General features: G+C 42.3%; 2 protein-coding genes across 4 annotated transcripts in view; one reads left to right on the top strand and one right to left on the bottom strand.

Moving 5' to 3' along the window:
• LOC123981564 (pro-neuregulin-3, membrane-bound isoform-like) overlaps positions 1-24,287 on the bottom strand; it is a 580,451-nt gene that overhangs the window by 407,324 nt on the left and 148,840 nt on the right. The gene's annotated exons all lie outside the window — the stretch shown is intronic.
• shroom3 (shroom family member 3) overlaps positions 1-24,287 on the top strand; it is a 90,459-nt gene that overhangs the window by 39,878 nt on the left and 26,294 nt on the right. Inside the window, exons 5-10 of the mRNA XM_046067729.1 lie at positions 18,677-18,895; positions 19,538-19,860; positions 19,950-20,193; positions 22,414-22,469; positions 22,570-23,035; positions 23,205-23,506. Coding sequence (XP_045923685.1) covers positions 18,677-18,895; positions 19,538-19,860; positions 19,950-20,193; positions 22,414-22,469; positions 22,570-23,035; positions 23,205-23,506 — 1,610 coding nt within the window. The remainder of the gene's footprint in view (positions 1-18,676; positions 18,896-19,537; positions 19,861-19,949; positions 20,194-22,413; positions 22,470-22,569; positions 23,036-23,204; positions 23,507-24,287) is intronic.

Raw genomic sequence — 24,287 nt, 5'->3', positions numbered from 1 at the left:
TAAACAGATGAGAAAGTCTGAGCACATTGTTCAGTCTTCTCCAGAGCAGCCTTTACTGCCAGTTAACAATCTGAGGGGTCATCAGTCAGATGGACACCGAGCTTTATGTGGACATTAAGCCTTTCATTCACAAACACCTCAGAAGAAAAACCTTCTGATATTCCCTCTGTCACGTCACAGAATACCAACAGCAACTTCTAACGACATTTTCTCACATCTGATACAAATCAGCAGATTCAGAGCAGGACTGAGTTCTCTTCCTTTTAACATATCAGACATGTCCCACAGAACAAGCAACACACAGCATTGAATCCATCTGTCCACACACATCCCTCACACTGTCTTAATGTTGCAACATGTCTGCAAGGATAAAGATGGAACCACATCAACAGTGCTGTACATACTTTTAAAAACAATTTGCAACAAACACATAACCCACCAAATGATCAGGAACATTAACTCGATCCAGTTATCATCGCATATTACACTCAGCCTCCAGGAAACAGACAGGATGGCCACGTAAACAGCAGATTTCCCCAAAGTACTCAAGTTTTTCCTTTAAATAAATCCAATGCAATACAAAATGAGACTTAAATGCTTTAGAAGCAATTATTTTCTTTTAACGTTGAAAGCCTCAAGTACAAGGCTACACATGTGAGATGTTGTCTGTAAAGAGGGTGCAGGTGATTGGTACTAAAGGTGGGTGACCCGGGTAGTGTTGACAGGTTGGAGCTGGGTCTACTACAGGTCACCATGTATTTCAATTTCCTTATGCACAAAAGTAGTCCCACAATTACAAGGTGTTGTTGGTTACCATAAATCATGATGTAAATATCTGAAAGTGACAACAGGGCCCTCTTCTAGTACTGGAGGCAGGAGGGGTGTTCTGCTTTGTCCTGACAGACCAACATTTATATGAACAGAGAGTGACGGTAGGTGATGGGGCCTCAAACCCTGCACAGGCTCACATTACCTGTCTTAAGACTCAATTTCACTTTTATTTTACTTTACACGGGTTCAAGCAGTGCATAGCTTTCCCTGGTGGCTCATCAAACAGAATTAAACCCAAGAAAGGCAGTAAAAGACTTGAAAGCCCCAGAGCCAGAGGAGATGCTTTTTGACTCTCAGAAATGCTCACCAGGTTTCACACATAAGTATGCCTACATAACTAATGAGAACTACAGGCTGTATTAAAAACATTTAATCTACTTAACTAACATAATAAGTATATTACACTGGAGAAAAATGCAAAGGAAAATAAAAATTATACAACTCCACAGATTTGTTTTGGAAGAGTTTTGTTTTGACACATAACAGTAGATGGTGGAAGCTGAGAGTTTTTAGCAGCTATAGCACCATAGAAAGAGCAGCTGGGAGGCAGGTGAAGTTCTGCACACCCTTCAAACTCAGTGATTAGCTTCCTTTGGTAGCAGTGCAGCCTTCTCTTTGATAGAAGCACAAGTCAAAAGGTCAAACCCTTATTGCCTGTTGGCGCCACAGAAGAAGAAGAAGAAGAAGAAGTAGTTTTATTTATATAGCACCTTTCCAGAGCTCAAGGTCGCTTTACATGGTACATTTACACACTAACACACAACTTACAATCACATAGGATACATATAGTCACATTTAAACGAAATACATGTTAAATAGATATGTTTTTAACTGTGTCTTGAATGTAGCCACAGATGAAATATTTCGAAGTGAAAGGGGCAGTGAATTCCATAATTTTGGAGCATTAACACTAAATGACCTTCCACCTACTGTAGACAACTGGAAACGAGGGATGGACAATAAACCAAGTTCAGTTGACCTGAGAGACCATGCAGGGCGGTAGGTGAAAAGTAGATGAGACAAATATGGGGGTGCAAGACCATTTAATGCCTTAAATGTTAGAAGCAATACCTTAAAGTGGATACGTAATGCCACGGGTAGCAAGTGAAGGTCATGAAGCACCGGAGTAATGTGAGCAGAACGCCTGGTGGAGGTGAGAAATCTTGCTGCTGAGTTTTGAACATACTGTAATCTTGCAATAAGTTTTTTGGGAAGACCAAGAAATAAAGCATTGCAATAATCCAGACGTGATGTGATTAATGCATGGATTAAGATTTCAGCGTCAGCTAAAGTGAGAGAAGATCTTAGACGAGCAATATTCCGAAGATGAAAGAAAGAGTTTTTAAAAAGAGAAGAAATATGAGAGCCAAAAGATAGAGTTGAGTCGAATAAGACACAGAGGTTATGAGTCAGTGATGAAGGCTTAATATGGAAACCATCAATATAGAAGGACTGGTCCATCCTTTTGACTGAGGCAGCAGAGCCGATCACTAATATCTCAGTTTTATTGTCATTTAATTTGAGGAAGTTAAGGGACATCCAATGCTTGATGTCCCTGATACATGCAGTGAGTGAGTCAGGCAGGGATGGGATCAGAGCTAGTGGTAAAATAAATTTTACTCAGTATTTTCTGTTAAATATCATATACCTGCCTTTACAGTCACAAACTGACGCTACAGGGCTTCCCCCACTGCCTTGACCTATGACGCTATAGGGATCCCCAGTGCGTTACAAACAACGATAGGCCTTGACCATGCCATATGTGATGAGTCGGGGAGTGAGAACGGGTTGTAGGGATACAACACCGTTCAAAGATAGAACAAAACACAGCTCCTTTGTTTTCCGTTATGAGTTTAAAACAGAAAAACTAAACAGATGTCTTTTTTTTGGTGTTCTGGTTTTCTGTTTTTCCATTTTGATAAAAGAGACAAGTTGTTTTTTTGTTTTTTTTGTTTTTTCCGGTTTGGTTTTGAAACGAAATAATGAAAGAAGTAACCATACACGGATTGGGGCAGCCCAACAAGCTGTAAACACAACATCTGACATATTTTCACCATATAAAGTTGTTGTGTTTACCATGTTAGTAAACAGGTGCTCATTTAAATAAGTGACAGTTATATTTCAACATTCAGTTAGAACAAAACTGAATTCTCTAATGTTTTGATTGACTTAATATACATACCACACATAGAGGGCATGTTGGCTCAGTGGCTAGCACTGTGCCCTCACAGTAAGGAGGCTGTGGGTTCAAACCCCTGTTGTCCTGGCCTTTATATGTGGAGTTTGGATGTTCTCCGTGTGTGCGTGGAATTTACTTTGACCAGTGACATGGGTTAAATGCAGAAATTTTTTTTTGACTATGTCTATGTGACAATAAAGTATACCATATTACTTAATCACCAGTGTAATTGCAGTCTTCTCCATCTTGTTCTCTGTCTGTCTCCATCCTAACTACAGGTGTCCAGCGATTGCTCCACCATCTTTGTGGACGGCAGCGAATCAGGGTTGGGTAACACCTGTGCAATGGTGGAGTTTCTACTGGGAGAGCTCAGTGGCTCTGTGTGTCTGGAGGTGTGGGCTCCTTCAGTTCCCCTGCGAGTGACCTTGGCAGACCCCGTTCTCAATGCCATCAATGGCTGGAACCACTTCACAGAGGAAGGGTAGACGGACAGCCACAATGTGTCTTATTTAGACTTTCCAACCTACAACAGTGTAGGAGAAACATTACTTTACTAAGAACAAAGAAACACACAGTATAACAAAGAAACATACAGCAGTGAACACATGCACCGAATACTTTTATAAACATATCTCCTAAGTTAAAATCAAATCAAATGCAACAAAAATAACCCTAATTAAACACACCAATTAGACTACCATTACCATTCCAGATACATACATATACACAATACCTTTTAAAACCACACAGCTAAATAATAATTCAAAGCTAAATAGCTCTTCATCACTGTCAAACAACGTTTCAGCAATAAGCAACATGAACAATTTCATTCCCACAGCACCCACAAATATACAAATAAACTATACACACCTCATTCTGCTTCCCAAGGGTGTTAGGACTAGATGTGCAGTTTCATTTATCTTACTTCATTACCGTCTTCAAACACTTTGGCGTCTTTAACGTGTGCTCTCTAATCTGCAAAAACCTAAACAAGTAAGTACAGGGTTTATCTACAGTATTCACAGGCGGTAGTTTGACCTAGTGGCAGAAAGGATGCTGCCCACTGGTGGTCGCTACTGGGAAGAGTCATCTGCCTATGTTTACACCATAATCCAATAAAAAACAGCTTTTACAAATACAGTCACAGAAATCAGTACAATTTCAGTGACTCAAAGGCTACGTTCAGACTGCAGGGTTTTTTTGCCCATATTTGACTCAGATCTGATCTTTATGTGCTTCAGTGCGAACAGGCCAAGTCACACAGAATCTGATCTTTTCCAGTTCAGATTTGGGCCACTTTCATATGTGGTCCATATCCAATACTGATCGGATCTTTTTAAATGCGACCTGAGTCTGGACACTCAGGTTGAAATTGATGCAACTTTGATGTCACTCTAGAGCAGCTGTTGTCACAGTTCTGCTGTAGACGGAGCCGCGGTGAATGAAAAAGCTCCACAAAAGCCATAATTAAATGTGTGGGTCTCCTCCTTCTCTACCTTGCTGTCATATGCTCACAAATTCCCTTTCATACACCGGAAATCCACCTGACTGCCAGCTCTCTCCTGAGTTCAATTTAGATTCAAGTCACTAATGCTTGCACACAGAGTGACTACTGGATCTGCACTCCATAATACAAGTTTACATTTCTTCTCGGCCACTACACTCCTCCAACGAACGCTGCCTGGCTCTGTCATCCCTTCACACAAAGCAATCCCAGTCCCGGCTGTGCTATTAGCTCTTACTAGTACAGTCCCCTCCAAAAGTATTGGAACGGTAAGGCAAATTCCTTTGTTTTTGTTGTTCACTGAAGACATTTGGGTTTAAGATCAAAAGATGAGTATGAGACAAGAGTTCAGAATTTCAGGTTTTATTTCCTGGTATTCACATACCAGGAAAGATCCTGGGTGGCTGTGGCTCAGGAGGTAGAGCAGGTTGGCCGTTAATCGGAAGGTCGGCAGTTCAATCCCTAGCTCCCCCTGTCCTTGGGCAAGATACTGAACCCCGAATTTCCCCTGGTGGCTGTTCCGCCAGTGTATGAATTTGTGGGCCGTGTGTGAATGTAGTCTCTGTTTGAGCACTTGTATTGTATGTAGTGTAAAAGCGCTTTGAGTGGTCGAAAAGACTCGAAAGGTGTTATACAAATAGGGAGCATTTACACATCTAGCTGAGCTTGTATGCTTCGGATCATAGGCAGTTCCTTTCTTTCTCCACACTTTGGCCTTTCCGTCACTTTGCTAGAGATTAATCTTGGTCTCATCAGTCCATAAGATTTTCCAGAACTTTTGCGGCTCATCTCTGTACTTCTTTGCAAATTTCTGTGGCTGATGAGTGGTTTGCATCTTGTGGTGTGCCTCTATATTTCTGCTCTCTGAGTCTTCTTCCAACAGTGGATTGTGATACCTTCAGCCCTGCACTGCAGAGGTTGCTGCTGATGTCACTTACTGATGTTTTGGGGGTTTTCTTCACAGCTCTCACGATATTTCTGTCATCAACTACTGTTGTTTTCCTTGGCTGTCTGTTGGACGTCTGTTGCTCAGTACACCAGTAGTTTCTTTCTTTTTCAGGACATTCCAAATTGTTCGAAGGTCAATTGGTCGAAGACATGCAGCCTAGGTTAATTGGTGTGAGTGGGTGTCTGTCTATGTGTGGCCCTGCGATGGACTGGCGACCTGTCCAGGGTGAACCCCGCCTTTCGCCCAGTGTAAGCTGGGATTGGCTCCATACCCCACGACCCTGTACGCAGGATAAGCAGTTGACGATGGATGGATGGATGGATGGATGGATACTATGATACTGTGATACACTGTGGTTTGCTGGAGTCCCAAAGCTTTAGAAATGGCTTTATAACCTTTTCCAGACTGATAAATCTCAATTACTCAGTTTCTCATTTGTTCCTGAATTTCTTTGGATCGCAGTATGATGCCTAGCTTGTGAGGATCTTTTGGTCTTCTTCAATTTGTCAGGCAGGTCTTATTTAAGTGATGTCTTGATTGAGAACAAGTGTAGCAGTAATCAGGCCTGGGTGTGGCTAGAGAAACTGAACTCAGCTTTCCAAACATGTGATAAACCACAGTTGATGTATGTTCAATCATACATCAACGTTTTCACACAGGGCTAATATAAAAACTGCATTTTGTGTTTACTTGTGTTATCTTTGTTTAATATTTCAATGTATTTGATTATCTGAAACATTTCAGTGTGACAAAAATGAAAAAAATAAGAAATCAGGAAGGGGCAAATGCTTGTTCACTCCACTGTATACACATAGTCCTCCTCTGGTCTTACTGGACTCTTGTGTTCTATCAGCATGGAACTTGCACTTCACTGCATTTCATTATGGGAACTTTATTTACTGTAAAATAAGACAATGTACACATTTCATATACTGTCAACAATAAAAAATAAAAATATACATACACACAACCAAAAAAATAAAGAACACAAAATTATTTACTACTTCAAAGATTCCAATAGAATGATGCATCTACTGTAATGCTACCTGTTGTTAGTATTTTTTAGGTAATTGTGTTATGATTGACAAAGTGCTGCTGTTGGAGAGAACTACTGCTGGTGTTTTTGTAAAATTATTTGATATTGAAACAAGCATGCAGTGTTTTGGTAGTTTAGGTGCATTTTGGGTGTGAAATTAACTTGCGCAAGCTGTGTGTTGGTACAGACCACAGGCTGAAGAGTTTTGAAAAAGTAAACTCAGTACTGAAAAATGCTTGTTAGCAATTGTAAAAAACTACTGTAATACCAAGGGTTAAATCCATGAGATAAATAAAACAGAGACCCACTCATAGAAAAACTACTCCATAGTGCTACTAGAGGTCAGGAACTCCACAAGAAACCTTTAAGGCCTGTTAAAGCTGCGAAATGCAGCTAAATTCAGAGATCCAAGGTTACTATGCATAACTTTTGATAGATTCTCAGCTATATTGGTAACACAAGCATCATCATGTGTATTTGTGTATTATCTTACAGAAATATGTTAGTTAGGCTAGTTCTTTGTGTCTTGTCTCCTTAGGTGTGTGCCGGTGTATCAGCGTACCTCAGTACAAGTTTTGACTCAGTTCACAGCTCAAGACTCCCACGGCAGAACCACACACCTACTGGGCTCATCTGATTGGTTTGTGGATGTTACAGACCTGGTCCATAACTGGTTGAGAGTAGATGACCCTCGAGTGGCTTCCCTTGGCACACAAGCCAACCTGATTGGTTTACAACCCGGAAAGACATCACTTTATGTAGGTGATAGTTGTACATCAGTTCAGTTGGACATGTTCACTTACTGAGCATGATGAACTGTCTCTCTCTCTCTCTCTCTCTCTCTCTCTGTTTCTCTCAGGTTATCTCTGAGCAGTGGGATGGTGTGCTGGGCAGATGTGACATCACTGTGACCTCTAACCCTGTTACCCCAGGGGACCTGTCTGTACAGGTGGTTAGCGGCCTTGGCATGTCAGTTATGGCCAGCCCAACCCACCCTTCCATCATCACAACAACAGTGACAGCCTACAACATCCTGTACAACCATCACCAGGTGAGCGTGATGTCAGTGAGGTTTAATTGCGAATAATTACTCACCAAGGCAACAGCATTTTACATTTGAAACTCTGAGATAGATGTGGTCAACCTGCTATGAGGAGGATATATGCCTCACTATGGACATCCACTAGGGTGCTATGGATTAAAATATGAATTAGGCATAAGAAATTAAGTTTGAAGAAAGCATACAGATGCAGAGAGCTCAGTGCATCATGGCAGTCTAGGCCTATAGCAGCATAACTAAGGGATGGTTCAGGACTCACCTGAGCCAGCCCTAACTATAAGCTTTATCAAAGAGGAAAGTCTTAAGCCTGCTCTTAAATGTGGAGATGGTGTCTGCCTCCAATATAAACCTATACATGTGGCAGCAGAGTTCAGCAAGTCAGATTGGGCAGGTATTCAGCAGTCTGACCGCCTGTGGCAAGAAGCTGTTGAGGAACCTTGTAGTTCTTGTCTTGAGACTCCTGAGCCGTTTGCCAAAGAGACAAGCAGCTTCAAGCAGCTTGTGGAGATGTGTGTGAGGGGTCTCATGGTGCCCTGTGCCTTCTTGAGGCAATGTATCTGGAAAAGGTCCTTTATAGAAGGCTATGATGTTCTCTGCTCCTTATGGTGTGTTCACATACAACTTAAATGTAATCCTCGCAACGCTTTCCTCGTGGGTGTTTTATCGCTAGACAACTGCCAAGTGTTCACACACAACTTAATATATAATAATTCGTTATAAATAATTTGCTGGGATTTCATTCCAATTAACGGATCAAACTGATCGAAATATCTTCAATATGATGCCGATTTGTTAAACATATTAATTCATACTTTGTCAGGTCTGTCAGCAAGTCAGCAGGACTACAACTTTTTTAATTAAATTGAATGGAGTTTGGATCGATCAGGGCTTTGCTACACTAACACTAGTTCACAGTAAAGTACAACAGTAGCTGGAATAAAGATACAGACACATATTTTCTGAACTCATCAGGTAGTTCAACATCCTTGCTTTCTTTTCTCCAAGCAATGTCTAGTTTTGTCCGTTTTTTATATTTTACATTTATTCATTTAGCTGACGCTTTTATCCAAAGCGATTTACAATTGCTATAAATGTCAGAGGTCGCACGCCTCTGGAGCAACTAGGGGTTAAGTGTCTTGCTCAAGGACACACTGTGTCTCACAGTGGAGACACAGAATATAAATATGAAGTAGTAGTCCAACAGAGCTCCGGGTGCCATCCGACGCTAACAACAACAGTGATGTAAATGCTCCGTACTCCGCCTAAGTGCTCAAACAGAAACTAGCATTCACACTCATTCATACACTGGCGGAACAGCCGCCAGGGGCAAATCGGGGTTCAGTATCTTGCCCAAGGACACTTTGACACGAAACCAGGGGGAGCCGGGGATTGAACCGCCAACCTTGCGATTAACGGCCAACCCGCTCTACCTCCTGAGCCACAGCCACAGCCACCCCAGTGGAACTGGAAGCTAGCTGCTGAGAAGCTCAAGTGAAGACAAATCAACGTTGTGATTCCCAAAAACTAAAGTAAAATGCTAATTTTATAAAGTTAACTAAACGTTAACTCTGAGCTCCTCCCTCGGGTAAACAGCGTAGTTGTCAGAGCATAATCCAGTCCGACTACGGGTGTTTATTTGTCCAAAAGCTGCAGCTGCTTCTACACTAGTTTAGCAACTCTCTGTCTGCCAGCGACATTGTACCAAGCACAGAACCTTGTTGAACTCCATGACTAACTTTGGCATGCATGGGGAGCCAACATATAACTTTCTAGTCTTCTGACCACTCAAAGCGCTTTACATGTCACATTCAACCATTCACACATATTCAGACGTTGCCATGCAAGGTGTTTATTGTTTATTTATATAAATTAACAACATGAAACACTTAAGAGGACAATAATATATAGTCTTTCCATCTATATCCTGTTGGGTTTCTCCAGGAGGCATCCATCAGTGTCTGGCTCCAGTTTAGTGACGACACTGCCTCCCTCCTCTCCTCCTTCAACGATCTACCCTTTTTCCTGCGTCTCTCCTCATTGGCTGACACTGTGATTGTGGTGACGCCCGGCTCCAGCCAACGTATCATTGCCCAGGGTGACGGAGGCGGGCCTTTACTGCGTGCAGAACTACTGGTTTCAGCCTGCACAGACCAGCCAATCACTTCCAACTCTCTCAGTGAAAGTGACAGGGATTGGAAGGACGGAGAAGGAGGAGGTGGAGGCAGAGGGACCAGGAGGCTGGCAAGAGGATCTGGTTGGATCAGAGTCAACCTAGACCTGGGCTTCCTGCAGCCAGTAGGGGACAAAGATGAGCAGGGTAAAGAGTTTGAATTTGACATTTCAGACATGCTGGTTGAGTCAGACAGTGACATATATGCATCAAACTTTGACGAGAACGAAAGTGGGAATCTAAGCAGTGACTACTATGACAAAATCAGTGGAATAATGACTAATAGAAACTGGAATGAGTTGGGTAATGGAGGTATGGTAAGTCGGAACAATCTGGAAAGGGCTGTGCTGATGCCGAGCCAGGAGGAGGGTGCTGTGTACTTCTCCCCGAGCCAGGAGACAGGAGAGAGGAGGGAAGAGGATGAGGAAGGGCAGCGAGCTCGAGAGCTGGACGTCGGTGCGGGCGCTGTCCTCTCTCTGCTCTGTCTTGCTGCTGTCCTCTTCCTGGCAAACTGTCTGCCCTGCGCCCTGCAAGACAGGAGGAGGACAACAATAGAGGTGGAAAGGGAAGGAGAACTAGAGGGAGGCGCAAAGGAAGAAGAGGAATGGAAAAAGGGAGAACATGAAGACAAGATAAAGCAGCAGAAGCAGAACAATAAAGAGGATGTTACAGAAGTAGAGATGATTTGCTGATATATGTGCAGGCCAAGCTGAATTTCAGCTCAAATCTGTACTCACTATGACATAGGGCTGGGCTGGTTTATCAGTATTACAAGGTAAACCGGTATATTTTCAAAAGATAATACCATTTATACCGATATACTTTGATGTTGAGTTGAATTTTTCTTTTTAAAGTCCTGCCAGCATTTGCTCCTCTCTGCTATCCCGCCCCCACTCTGCATCTACGTCTGCTCGCAGCCCCTCTAGAGTCGCAGACTCTGTGAATATTTTATAAGCACTGAAGGGAAATGGAGCAGATTCAATTATTAAGCAAAGACTAAAATAAGATGGAGAATAAAGAAGAATTAAAATGATGAAATTAGAAAAAACTACTAGAAACAGTAAATACATGCCTTTTCTTCTATTGGAATTCACCCTAAAAATAAGATTTTTGGTCCATATCGCCCAGCCCTACTATGACAGTACAATCACAAGGAACATGAAGCAAAGTCATTATTAACAGTATGGTATGCCCCTGTTTTGTATTATATTACTCTACCAAACAAACCCAAGCACCACTCTTATAGACAGGTTTCAGTATGTACATATTCAGTACATTTGATGCAACAGTATGTAGCTGCTGTGTGTTGCACTTTAATCTGTAAATTTCCTTTCATATTCGCAGAGTCAAGCTCAGTGGATTAGAAGCAGCAGCAAATGTGTGTGATCTGTATCCTGGGCTCCATCTGAAACAAACACCGATTTCAGTCCATCCAGTCTTTATTCAATCCATCCAGTGTTTATAGAGTTCAATTCAATTTTCAATTCAATTTTATTTATATAGCGCCAAATCACAACAACAGTTATCTCATAGCGCTTTTCATAAAAGAGCAGGACTAGACTGTACTCTGTGATGTTATTTACAGAAACCCAACCACAATTCCCACCAAAAGCGAGCACTAGGTGACAGAGGCAAGGAAAAACTTCCTTTTAAGAGAGGGAGGGGGATGGAAGGAGAGAGAGAGGGGAGGGAAGCAGCCTACACAATATCCACACAGAAGTACAGACAGTAAAGATGATGTTGCTATAGATAATGGTACAGATATTTACAGTAGTGTTAATGACAAAAATCGTAATGTTAATGATTATAATTACAATAACAACAATAGGACTAGTAATAATTGCAGCAGAGGGTGTCGAGCAGGAACACGGGGGCAGCAGGTGACCGACAACCACAGATCCAGACTCCACAGCTCCAGAGCCAGAAACACCTGCAGGAAGTGATAGGAGGAGAGAGGAGAGGGACGAGAAAGCACAAGACTACCAGAAAGGGGAGAAGTTGTGTTAGTAACATGCATTAATGGGATGAGGTTGCATACAGAGGGAGAGAAAGAAGAGGAGAGAGGACCTCAGTGCATCATGGGAAGTCTCCCGGCAGTCTAGGCCTAAAGCAGCATAACTAAGGGATGGTTCAGGACTCACCTGAGCCAGCCCTAACTATAAGCTTTATCAAAGAGGAAAGTCTTAAGCCTACTCTTAAATGTGGAGATGGTGTCTGCCTCCTGAACCCAAACTGGAACCTGGTTCCACAGGAGAGGAGCTTGATAGCTGAATGCTCTGGCTCCCATTCTACTTTTGGAGACTCTAGGAACCACAAGTAACCCTGCATTCTGGGAGCGCAGTGCTCTGGTGGGGTAGTAAGGTACTATGAGCTCTTTAAGATAAGATGGTGCCTGACCATTGAGAGCTTTGTAGGTAAGAAGAATGATTTTAAATTCTATTCTGGATTTTGCAGGAAGCCAATGCAAAGAAGCTAAAACAGGAGAAATGTGATCTCTTTTCCTGGTTCCTGTCAGGATTGGGCTTTTTCAGAAGAGGTTTAATTACAGCTACTTTAAAGTACTGTGGTACATAGCCTGTTGATAGCAATGGATTGATCATATCTAGTATAGAAGTGCTGACTAAGGGTAAAACTTCTTTAAGCAGCCTAGTTGGGATGGGGTCTAAGAGGCAGGTTGATGGTTTAGATGAAGAAATTATTGAAGTTAGTTGGTAAAGATTGAGGGAAGCAAAACAGTCTAAACATGTATCTGGTTCTACAGCTGTTTCTAAAGTTCCTGAATTTGGAGATAAGTCGGTGCCAGTTGAGGGCAGGTCTTGGTGAATTTTATTTCTAAAAGTTAGAATTTTATCATTAAAGAAGCTCATGAAATCGTTACTACTAAGAGCTATGGGAATTCTTGGCTCAATAGAGCTGTGACTCTCTGTCAGCCTGGCTACAGTGCTGAAAAGAAACCTGGGGTTTTTCCTATTTTCCTCTATTAATGACGAGTAGTACGCTGCTCTGGCATTACGGAGGGCCTTCCTATAAGTTTTAAGACTATCTTGCCAAATTAAACGAGAATTTTCCAGTTTGGTGGAACGCCAATTCCTCTCAAGTTTCCGCGATATTTGCTTTAATTTGTTTCAGTATTATACCATGGAGCTAACCGTCTTTGTTTTATTTAATGTTTTAGAGGGGCAACAGAGTTGAGTGTCATTCGCAGTTAGCCTCAGGACTATCAACAAGATGATCGATTTGGGAGGGACTGAAATTAGCATCCTCCGTTACTTTGTGACTTGATAATGAATTTAGAACTGATGGAATTGCATCCTTAATGTTAGCTACAGCACTATCAGACAGACATCTTGTATAAAAAAAATTTCCCAATGGTGTGTAGTTCAGCAATATAAACTCAAACAGTGGTCAGATAAAGAGGGATTCTGTGGGAACACTATTAAATGTTCAATTTCAATACCATATACTAGAACAACGTTGAGGGTGTGGTTAAAACAGTGAACACTAGTAATAGTTCATGAACACTCTGAGAGAAGCCAATGGAATCTAAAAGAGAGTTAAACGCAGTACTGAAGCTGTCATTCTCAACGTCCACATGAATATTAAAATCCCCTACAATAATAACTTTAAGGACTAAAGTTGACAAAAACTCAAATCAAATGCAAATTCAGATAAGAATTCAGAGTACGGGCCAGGTGCTCGGTACACTATAACAAATAGAATTGGTTGCAGTGATTTCCTACTTGGGTGTGAAAGACTAACAACTCAAGGCTTTCACATGAGTTATAGTTTGGTTTAGGTTTAGAGCTGATTAATAGTTTAGAGTGGAAGATAGCTGCAACTCCACCTCCTCGGCCTGTGCCTCGAGGAATGTGAGTATTAATATGACTGGGAGGGGTGGATTCATTTAGGCTAACATATTCTCCATCACCCAGCCAGGTTTCAGTAAGACAAAATAAATCATAATCTGATATTAGTTAATTTACTAGTACACTTTTAGAAGAGAAAGATCTCCACATTTAATTCTCCTATTCTTTTGCACTATTGCTCTTGTGGTTTTAATTTTTATGAGGTTTTTATACACAGCTCCTTTTCTGTTTGCCTTTGATTTAAATAATTTCAATGGTCGGGGGGCAGACACCGTCACTATAGGGTTTTCACTAGGTAACTCCTGAAATGGAGGAGCAGAGAAGTGTGTTAGATTGCGACTCTGCCTCCTGGTCTCAACTCTGGGTTGTCATGGATTTGGTCCACTAACAAACTTGGCTAGATTTCTAGAAATGACAGCTGCTACTTTCCAAGTGGAAAGGAGCAGCAGGATGGATGCCGTCTCTCCGAATCAGACCAGGTCTACCCCAGAAAGTCTGCCAATGATCTACAAAGCCCAACATGTTTGTGTTGTGGATTGGTATGCAGTGATATGTTTACAGGGAGTAGAGTAGGGGGCTCAGCACGTAGCCTTGTGGAACCCCTGTTCGAACTAACAAGGTGGGGGTCCATCCTCACTGTCACCGGCCAGTCTGTTAATGATTTGGACAAAGTCCTTTGTCCAAATCCAGATGTTTGAAGTGTTTGAAGGCTAGGTCAGACAGCTTGGAGACCAGATGATGGTTTTTAATGCAGAGCTGTAATCTATACACAACAGCCATGCATATGCTCCACATTGTTCTAGTCCTTATAATTGGTGATGTGCTGTGTACCTTGCCATATGGGACGTGGGTCTGAGTTGTTGAAGAGACTCTTAATACTCTGCTTGTAGTCTGCTTTGGCATCTCTGATGCCCCTCTTCATGTTAGACCTGGCCGCGCTGTACAGCTCTTTGTTTCCAGACCAGAGAGCCATGTTGCGGTCCTTTTAGTGCGTTTTGTGGTAGTGACATTGTCTACACAGCTTTTTATGTAAAACAGTACAGTTGAAGTGTAGGTGTTGATGTGTTAATAAGAGGTCAGGGGTTAACAAGAGGTGGTCTGATGGGCGAGGTAGGGAAAGAAGTGTTTTTATCCATGTTTAATGTTGCTATAGACCGGGTCAAGTGTGTTTTTCCCCTTGTTGCACATGTTGATAGAATTTTGGGAGGACAGTCTTTGTAATCGCTTGGTTAAAATAGCTTGCTATTATAAAATCTCCATCAGGATGGGCACTTTGTTGTTTGCTAATGGCGGTTACCCCAGTGATATGTATGTAGCAGTAACTATGGCAACTGTTCCCTCAATAATAGAAAGGGCCACATTTTATTGATAAATATTCCAAGTGTAGTGACTATCAATGACATTTACGTTTGTGCACCAGTTATTGTTTGTGTATATACAGTAGGGCTGTGCATTTTCACTGGACTCAGGATTCGATTTGATTACGATTATCAGGTCAATGATTCCATTCGATTTGACATGATTTGATTCTCAAGAGTGGGAGTTTCTAGGCACCTCATTACGATTATGAGCCTATAATGCAATTGTAAAACGAGTTCGATGAAGATGTATTTTTCTCACTGTTTGACTACTTGTTACTTTTAAAGCTATTTTTAACAATCCAAACAAGTAAGCAGTAATGAAATGCAAATATATAATGTTACTTCATATAAATGTAGCTAACATGGCAAAGCATTTTTACATTATTACAGCATTATTACTGACCTCTGCTGCTGCTATTTTTATTTCTGATGCTGCTTTTATTATTGTCCAATTTCGCATTGCGATGCATCTGAAAATCAATTATTTTCCACACCCCTAAAACACAGAGTCCTCCTCTGCTCTTACCGGAGTCGTATTGGTGTTCTGCACAGCATGCTAGCCTGAAAGCCTGCTCCAGAATAGCTGGTTTAAGCCATGTTTCTGTAAAAATATAAATGTAAATGTAAATGTGGTAAGTTCCAACTCTTCCATTTTGTTGGCAAGTGATCTTGCATTGGTAATGAGAAAACTTGGCAGCGGAGGTTTGTGCGGGTCTTTCCCTAACCTAGCAGCCATAATTCTCATTGTTAAAAACAGAACCACTGAACGCTCTGATTAAGCAGCGCCGGTCTAAGTGCGCTGCCATCTTAAGTAAAACAGTTCTGAGGTCTGTTTGATTAAAATCACCAGCTACAATAAAAAGATCCAGTCAGTCCAGTCCCTGCACTGGAATGTTGGTTAGTGAATTTCTGTCCTAAGTAAAAAACAATACGGCACTGCACAAGGATATTATCTTTGGAGAAAATAAGACAAGCATGTCATTTACAGCCTCACAGTTTTCCTGAGGAATTGATTGACAGTGGATTTGATATATATATGACATAATGACCCACACACAACACAATGTTTGTCTAAGCCAATAATGGATACTGTTACACAAACCAGTGTGAGCGTGCGTTTGTGCACGTGTGTGGATGGGGTATTGACGTCGATGCCTGCTAAAAGGGGCATTCCTGATGCCCACCCACACCCCACCCCTCCCCCACACACAGATACTCTTTTCATGTCCTGTTAATAAAGTTGGGATCTGAATAAAAAGATCTCAGTAAAAAGTGTCAGTTTAATATAACAGGAATTAAGCATTAGAAGAGAAAGTAAACAGAGATGGACAGTACATCTGACAGAAAGAGACACTGACACAGAAGTTAGACTCCGAGAACTTACTGACACAGAAAAGAGAAATACAGGCAGAGACTGTCCTCTTTTCCAGAGCAGTAATTGCATTGTGTTCAGTTGAAGGACTTGATGGGTCAAACTGTGACGTAGACACACAAGCACAAACACACATTTACATTCCAATGAGTTATCTACAGTGAGGTAACATCAGATTCAGCAAATCACCAACTTTACAATCAACAAAACAACTAAAACCTTTCAGAAATTCACCTGGTTACGTAAATGTTCTGGCAAAATAACATGTCTAATGTCTGAATATAGAGATACAATACAGAGATCACAACAGCAATCTGACAAGGCTGGACCCAAGGGTGTCACTTTGTGTTGAAAAGTGGTGGGGACATAGGAGCTCAGATTAGGGGTGTGAAGACACACTGTAATATTAGGTTCACGAGAATGAGACGAAAAGATCCTTAAAAAATGTTTTAAAGATAACCTCAATGCCGAGATATATAAGCGGTTGATCTGGGGGGACCTCCCCCAGGAAATTTTGATCATTCAACACTTCATTTTCTGAATTCTGGTGAAAGTTTCTGCACCAAATTAGGGTGGAAGGTTTTTATTTATGTAGAAGGAAACAAAATTCTGATGGCTTATGACATTTCGAAATATATAAATATAACAGAATATAATGGAGTGCAGCTCTCAGGCTTTCTGTTGCTTTCAGATCTGTTTCTCCTGTATATCAGCTTTACTGCTGAGACAACACATATGTAAGCATGATTTAGTCTTCTCTCCTCTTTTGTCATGTTCAAAGGGAGAGAACTGAAAACTTGGCCATAAAGAAACTGTGTCAAAACGTTGTTAAAGTTACTAATTGGTGCATACACACGTTTTTGGGTCACTTTATAATCAGTAGCTTGTTTTTTTTTTTGCTCAAGTTGTTCAACTTCAAATTTATTTCTTCTATAATTTAATGGCATTGCATGTGTTCTTAATGTGCAAATAAACTTTTCTAAAGATTTTTAACTGCAAGCTACAGTATATATTCAGAACTTTTTTTTTAAGTTGTGGGAAAAAATCAGCCATTTCAAAAAGTGGTGGGGACATGTCCCTAGTGTCCCCAGTGTAAATGACACCTATGGCTATTTCTGTAACACGTCAATACGTCCAAAGTCTGAATTGAATGTTTTTAGATTAATGTGACTGCATTGTAAAAAGCACTGACATAAATTGTTTACTTAATTATTTCCTCTTATGCACAAAGAAAATAAAACCAGCTTAATAAAGTAGGAACCTCTCTTGTTAGATCTGTCATATATATAAATTATTTCTAGAAGAGAAGAAATAAAAACCCTAATACAACCACAACAATAAGCAGACCGGCACTCCTGTTTTATTTCATTCATTGCCTTCTGCATGGATAACATTATAAATATCTAGGAAACATACATGCCAAGTTAATGTCTTTTCATATATTTGTGCACTGTCACACAGAGCTAATGATGAAACTGATAGGTAAATGCATTAGAAGTGTTGTGGTTGTGCAAACAGGGTAAACAGTAACATGAGGAATAGGACCCAAATGTAGACTGCAGAGGCAGAGCTGGTGCGGAACAGTGATTTATTACACAGTCATTGAACAAAAGGCATATGGGATAGTCAGGAAGGCACAGATCACAACCAGAAAAGGCAGTCCGAATCAGACAAACAACTCCAACAGGGAGCAGGCAAAATCCTAAGTCAATGAAACAGTTAATGTCCAAGAAAACAAGGTAAAGATCTGAAAAAACAAAGGGAAGACAAAACACTAGGAATGGCTATGCCGCTTGACAGATGGGACTAAGACGAAGTGGCAAGGAGACACACGGACTAAAAACACTAGTGAATGGAAGATAACTAGACACAAGTGAAATTAATCATGGCAAGGAAGACAATCAAAACTGGTGGGATACAAAGGCAGGAAGTAAAGTGAGGGGAGAGGTAAGTATTACAAAATAAAACAGGAAATAACTAAAACCTGTAACCATAACATGAAGATTCACTGTGACCCTGTACATAGGCATGTTCTATGGGCACCCATGGCTATTCTTTCTAGTATCTTTGACAGATGTGACTAAGACGAGCTGGCTGTGAGGGCCCTGTATACTACTACTACTACTACTACTTAGTATCAATTAGGAAATTTTACCATGCTAACACGTCAAACTGAGATGCTGAATATAGTAAATCTTACCATTCAAACATCAGCATTGTGTAGCATGCTGATTTTAGCTTTAAGCTCCATTATCTAAGATTGGTCTGTGTGATGATTGAGCCACATTTCCATCCCCAAAGCATCTATCTGAGCCTCCTAGAAAACAAATAAATATTATCTCTTTCAGTGCCTCGACTACAGACCTGTCTGGTGGGTTTGACTCTAGCAGCAGCTACCTGAGGAAGAGTCCGGACCAGTACAGCTCTAGGGGCAGCATGGAGAGCCTGGACCCTAGTCAGTCCACCCAGCTTCACTCCGGAGCTCAGCACCACCGCCCACTGGCCAACCCCACCTACAGTGGACCCCACCCCGCCTATTCCTCCTGCCACCAGCTGTCCTCTGCCAGGTTCATACAAACAAACACTTGAGCAGTTACTGTCTGAAAGTTTGTGAAGTACAGAGGCAGATTCTGGATGTATCTAACCTAGTTTGATCACAAAGACTGGAAGCAGGTGAAAGCCTAGCTGTTCTGTTGTACAGAAATAAAAATGTAAAAAGGAGACATGTGGTTGTAGTAGCAGTTAGCATTGCAGCTATTTATTGACCAACAGCGGCTGGGTGTCCTGGTAACATGCAGCATTTCAAAAGACCTCTGTCCTAAATCTTCTGTGCAGCACTAACCAAGCCTAAACAGTGTTTCCCATTTTCACCAACGTGCCCACAAAAAACTAGAAGAGGGAGAACAGAAGGAGCAATCAAGTCTTAAGTAGTAATTTGACAAACCAGTGAATCTCACCCTCCCGATGCTTGATCCATCTATCCATCCATCGTCAACCGCTTATCCTGTGTACAGGGTCGCAGGGGGCTGGAGCCAATCTCAGCTTACACTGGGCGAAAGGCGGGGTACCTGGACAGGTTGCTAGTCCATCGCAGGGCCCGATGCATGATGAATCAAACAAATATCGCTTGACTAGCCATTTGATAGAGTTTGTCCATCACAGCTATAAATATCTCAACATCTCAAATTAAATTTTTTTTCGTGTTCTAGGTCCTCCAACAGCATTGACCACCTCCACAGCAAACGAGACTCCGCCTACTCCTCCTTCTCCACTAGCTCTAGTATTCCAGAGTACCATGCCTCCACCCCCTCCTTCAGCCCAGAGCGCTGCTATTCACTGGAGACCGTCTCTCAGAGAGGAGGAGGAAGTGGAGAGATGCAGCAGGCTGACATACGTTACATCCAGACTGTTTACAACACCCAGCAGGGCTTATCTCAAAGGCATGAGCTGAGCTCCACCTCCTCTGCAGTGCTATGCAACAGCGATTCCAAAGGCGATGTAGGGATGAGGCCAGACCTAAGCGATCTGCAAGGTAAAATTTCTGTTTCAGGAATGATATTCTGGTAGTGTAATTTGATGTGTGATCATTGTTTTTCATTGTCTTTGTACTATTGGTTCCAGGTTCAATGGGCAGGATCTTTTACCCAGGCAGCAGTTGCAGTAGCGGCAGTGGCAGCGGTGTTGGTGTACCAGTTTCAAACAGACACAGCGTGGGTCCTATATGGGGCCCGGCAGCCAGCCGCAGCTCCTATGAAAGCCTAAAGGGGGCACCAGCTCCTCCAAGGCGCAGCGACAGCTATGCAGCCATCAGGAACCACGAGAGACCAAACTCCTGGTCCAGTCTAGAGCACGGCCGCTCACTACGGTGAGTAGGGTCTGTGGAATCAGGGTGAATATTGATTCTCATACAAAAATAAACCCTGATGTGACAACGATAATGGTGATGAGGATATGGTACAGTCAAGAGCACAAAGTCTGCCACACCTTCAGTCTAGCTTGTGTTCCCAAATGTGTTTTACTTTTGTTTAAAGGTACAATATGTAATTCCTGGTCACATGCTCCAAACAAATGGGAGGTAGCATTTCACCACCTCCTCCTCCTCAGCCAGGCTACTCTCTAAGCCAGAGACAGAGCTCAGTTAAAACTTTATGGATGAAAAAAAAAACTTTTGTTACAGATTAATAACTCACCACTCTGACACACTTGCTCCAGTCTATGTTGCCAAGCTGGTCAGCAACATGTAATGCTGAATTGAAGCTGTTTATGGGCTTCTCACTGACCCGCCCTTCTCTGCTTCTGATTGGCTAGTAGTCCTTAACTAGGAACTGCGCATGTGCAACTCCCAACAAAGATCATTTATAGACAAGATGTATCACTCCATAGCTAAAACGAAGCGTTCAACACACAGGTTGAAAAGAGGAGCTGCAGCAATGTGCAGTATGACAAAAAATATGGTGCTTTTAGAAAATTAAACCTTGTAAACATGTTCTGGTTACAACCCCTAAATTAGATTATGAACCTGAACATGAGCATAATACAACATCTTTAATAGTGGTCACTCTACTGAAACGGCTCTTTTGTCTGTGACAGAAGCCCTAAGGTCACAAAGCTGCAGCCCTGACCTATCAACTGCCTTTGACACAATAAATCACTGGATCCACAGGGCATCTCATGCAAAGCACTCCTGTGATTCGAATCCTACCTCTCGGGGAGTTTCTACAATGTTCTGCGGCAAGGACAATTATCTTCCTCCCACTGCCTCTCCTCAGGGGTGCCCCAAGGCTTGGCGCTAGGGCTCTTTCTCTTCTTAGTTTACACCACCCCCCTGGTGCCGATCATTCGCTCGCATGGCTTCTCTTACCACTGCTACGGAGACAATACTCAACTCTACCTATCCTTCCCAACAAACGACCCCACTGTCTCGGCGCAGATCGGGACTGTCTCCCGGACATATCCGCGTGGATGAAGGCTTGTTACCTTCAACTAAACCTCTCTAAGACTGAACTCTTGGGTTTTCCAGCCAAGCAGTCTTTCTACAAATTGACTCCTCAACCATCACTCCAACCAAGATAGTGAGAAACTTGGGTCGTGCCGAGACAAATCAGGCCCTACCTCACTCAGTATGCTACCCACTCCAATTAGGTCTTCAGCTTGTGCAGTGAAACCCCTACAAATGGTTCAGAACGCAGCAGTGCATCTGTTTTTTGATCAGCCCAAAAGGACCTCCACTGGCTACCCATGGCCTCAAATCAAACTCCATGAGAAAAGTTTACGTTCCTTCTCGGCCACTACGATCCTCCAACGAATGCCACCTGGCTCTTCCATCCCTACACACAAAGGAATCTCAGTCCCGGCTGTTCTTATCTGTGACACCACGATGGTGGGACAAGCTACCACACGCCATCAGAGCAGAAGCGTGCCCTCTCTAACTTCAGGAAGCTCTTGAAAACTCATCTCTTCCAAGAACACTTTCTCTTATAACACCTCTAACCCCTAACCTCTAACATGCAATTCCTGTGCTCTTCTTCTTCTATCCCCAGACAGTTATCTTGTATTGATTGCATTTTTGGTGACTCTTACTTCTTTCCCTAGGTATTTATCCTATTTATGCAAAATGGGCTATTAGCTCTTACTAGTATGTATTGTGATTTGTAGATCTCGTGCTGTATTTGATGTTTTGTTGATGCTTGTATGTTGAAATATAATACCCTACAATAGGACATACCACAATGCCATACCCTACCCTATGATATAATACAATATGATACAGTATGCCATGATATAATACAGTACAATTTGCTGTGCTACAATACATCACATTGGGCAATACTGTATTGTGCAATGCTATACTGTATTAGAGAGTGAAGAGTGAAGAGTGAAGAGATATGTTATAATACAGTATATGTACAAAATGATAGAGTATGTTTAAAATTTTGTTGTGAAATATGTAATACAGCCCCGCGACCCTGTACGCAGGATAAGCGGTTGACGATTGATGGATGGATGAATATGTAATACAGTATGTGTAAAATGAAATGTCATATACCCTAATCTAATTGCATCTGATCTAATGTGTTTTACTCAGGTCTTTACAGAAGGGTTCCTGGCATCACTCCAGTGGCCCTGTGGCCTCATGTGCAGGTATATTTTCATTCCCTTTATATTATATTACTAATTTTAAGGACAAAATAGGATCCCACCTAACAAGGCAGTTAACCTAACATCATTACTGTGGTTCCAGCTAAAGGTTCGTACAGTGCTGAGGGTCAACTTCACACAGTTATAGAGAAAAGCCCAGAGAGCAGCCCCACCACAAAGCCCCGACAGGGTGGAAGTTTTCCCCAGCCCTCTTCCCCTACAGGACCAGCAGGCCCCAGCCCCCAGTCTGGTCGGCTCATTCTTCCCACCGATATGTACCCTGTCCCCCAGCCTGAGCCCCAGTATGCACAGATGCCCACCGTCAGCCCCAGGCCAGGCTCCTCCGGAGCCTACCCCGCTCTGGCAAAGGAGAGCAGCCGACAGCAGCACCAGGCCTTGCATGGCGTCGGAGGGAGAGAGGAAGGATCCACAGAGGCGCAGGGGGATGGAAGGATGATAGCTACAGAAAATGGATACCAAAATAACACTTCTTCCTCACCATACCCATATTCCTCTTCCTCAGCATCTGTCGCACCACAGCTCAGGACTCAAGCACAAGAAGCAGACAGGTGATTTTATATCGATATTTCAGATAACAACTCTGTTTTTTTGTTTTGTCATCAACCACACCAGCTGACTGTAAAAAGTTTTAGTTATTTGGAGAGATTTTGTGCTACAGAGCTGTAAAATTTTTCACATTGGTTTTTAATACTGTACGCCATCTTCTGCTTTTACCAGGCCTCAGCAGGATGAGTGTAACTTTGGACTCTACAGACCCCTCCTGAAAACTGCTGGAGGGGGAACCGAGAGACAGGCAGGGGCCCAAAGGCCCCAAAACCACCAGGGACCTCACGGTCAGAGCTTGCAAGGGTTCCATGTTCATACAAGCCAGGGACCCCACAGCCTAGTGTTCCAGGAACAGAACCAGGATTTCCATATTTCCCATATCCAGTCGACTCCTGGACTCAGGCCCCAATCCTCACAAGAGTGGAGGGAACCCTGTACACCTGTCCATTTGAGGGGAAGCAGGAGCAGGTACAGTATGGCAGGATGGCTGGTGTATTTTGAGATTTCAGAGTCTGTCTCTGTCTCTCTCACTTTGTGAACCTCCTCTGAGATGCAATCAGCAGCTCCACAAAAACATCTAAAAAATCGAATGAGTTATGTTTGTTTTCCACCAACAGGTAATTTGTGGCCCATTCTGCTGGCTATGTGAGGCTCCCAGCTGTAGAATTACTGTCTGCACTGAAAAACAAGTGGATGAAGAAACACTTGAGGACCTTTTCCTCTTCTTTTTAGAGAGCTCAGACTGTCACATGATATTGTTTGTGATACTGGGCTATACAAATAAACTTGACCTCATAGCATGATAAAGCAACTATTTAAACAGCAGTCCCTCGAGTCCTTCATAGGTCAGTCGTTCATCTGGTTAAAGTCCTGTAGCAGGTCAAAATCCTCCAACTGGTCAGAGTCCTTTAACAACATAGACACTTCTGTTATTTTCAATGACACTGGCTTTGCAGAAAAGTCTTCTCCCATGAAGTTCCAATGAGCCTCATTTGCTCCTGGAGCAGAGGGCTTCAGCCAATGCAATGTCAAACCTAATACCTTTACCAGAAAATGGTTCACCTTTGGCTGCTAGCTGATAGCCAGTCAAATCAGAAACAAATGGAGAGGATGTTGGTTTGACATTAACATAATGCTACTGGGCCCATCAACACAAACTCATATGTTTTTTTACCAGATAAAAAATTTCCGTCTAGAAAAGCAGCTTTCTGACAGTGACTGGTTGGTTAGTTCATTTAATTGCTGGATATACAC

Source organism: Micropterus dolomieu, linkage group LG13 (assembly GCF_021292245.1).
Source record: "Micropterus dolomieu isolate WLL.071019.BEF.003 ecotype Adirondacks linkage group LG13, ASM2129224v1, whole genome shotgun sequence".
Lineage (NCBI taxonomy): Eukaryota > Metazoa > Chordata > Actinopteri > Centrarchiformes > Centrarchidae > Micropterus > Micropterus dolomieu.
Note: the sequence above shows the minus strand (reverse complement) of the source record. Positions and strands in the feature narration are given on the sequence as shown.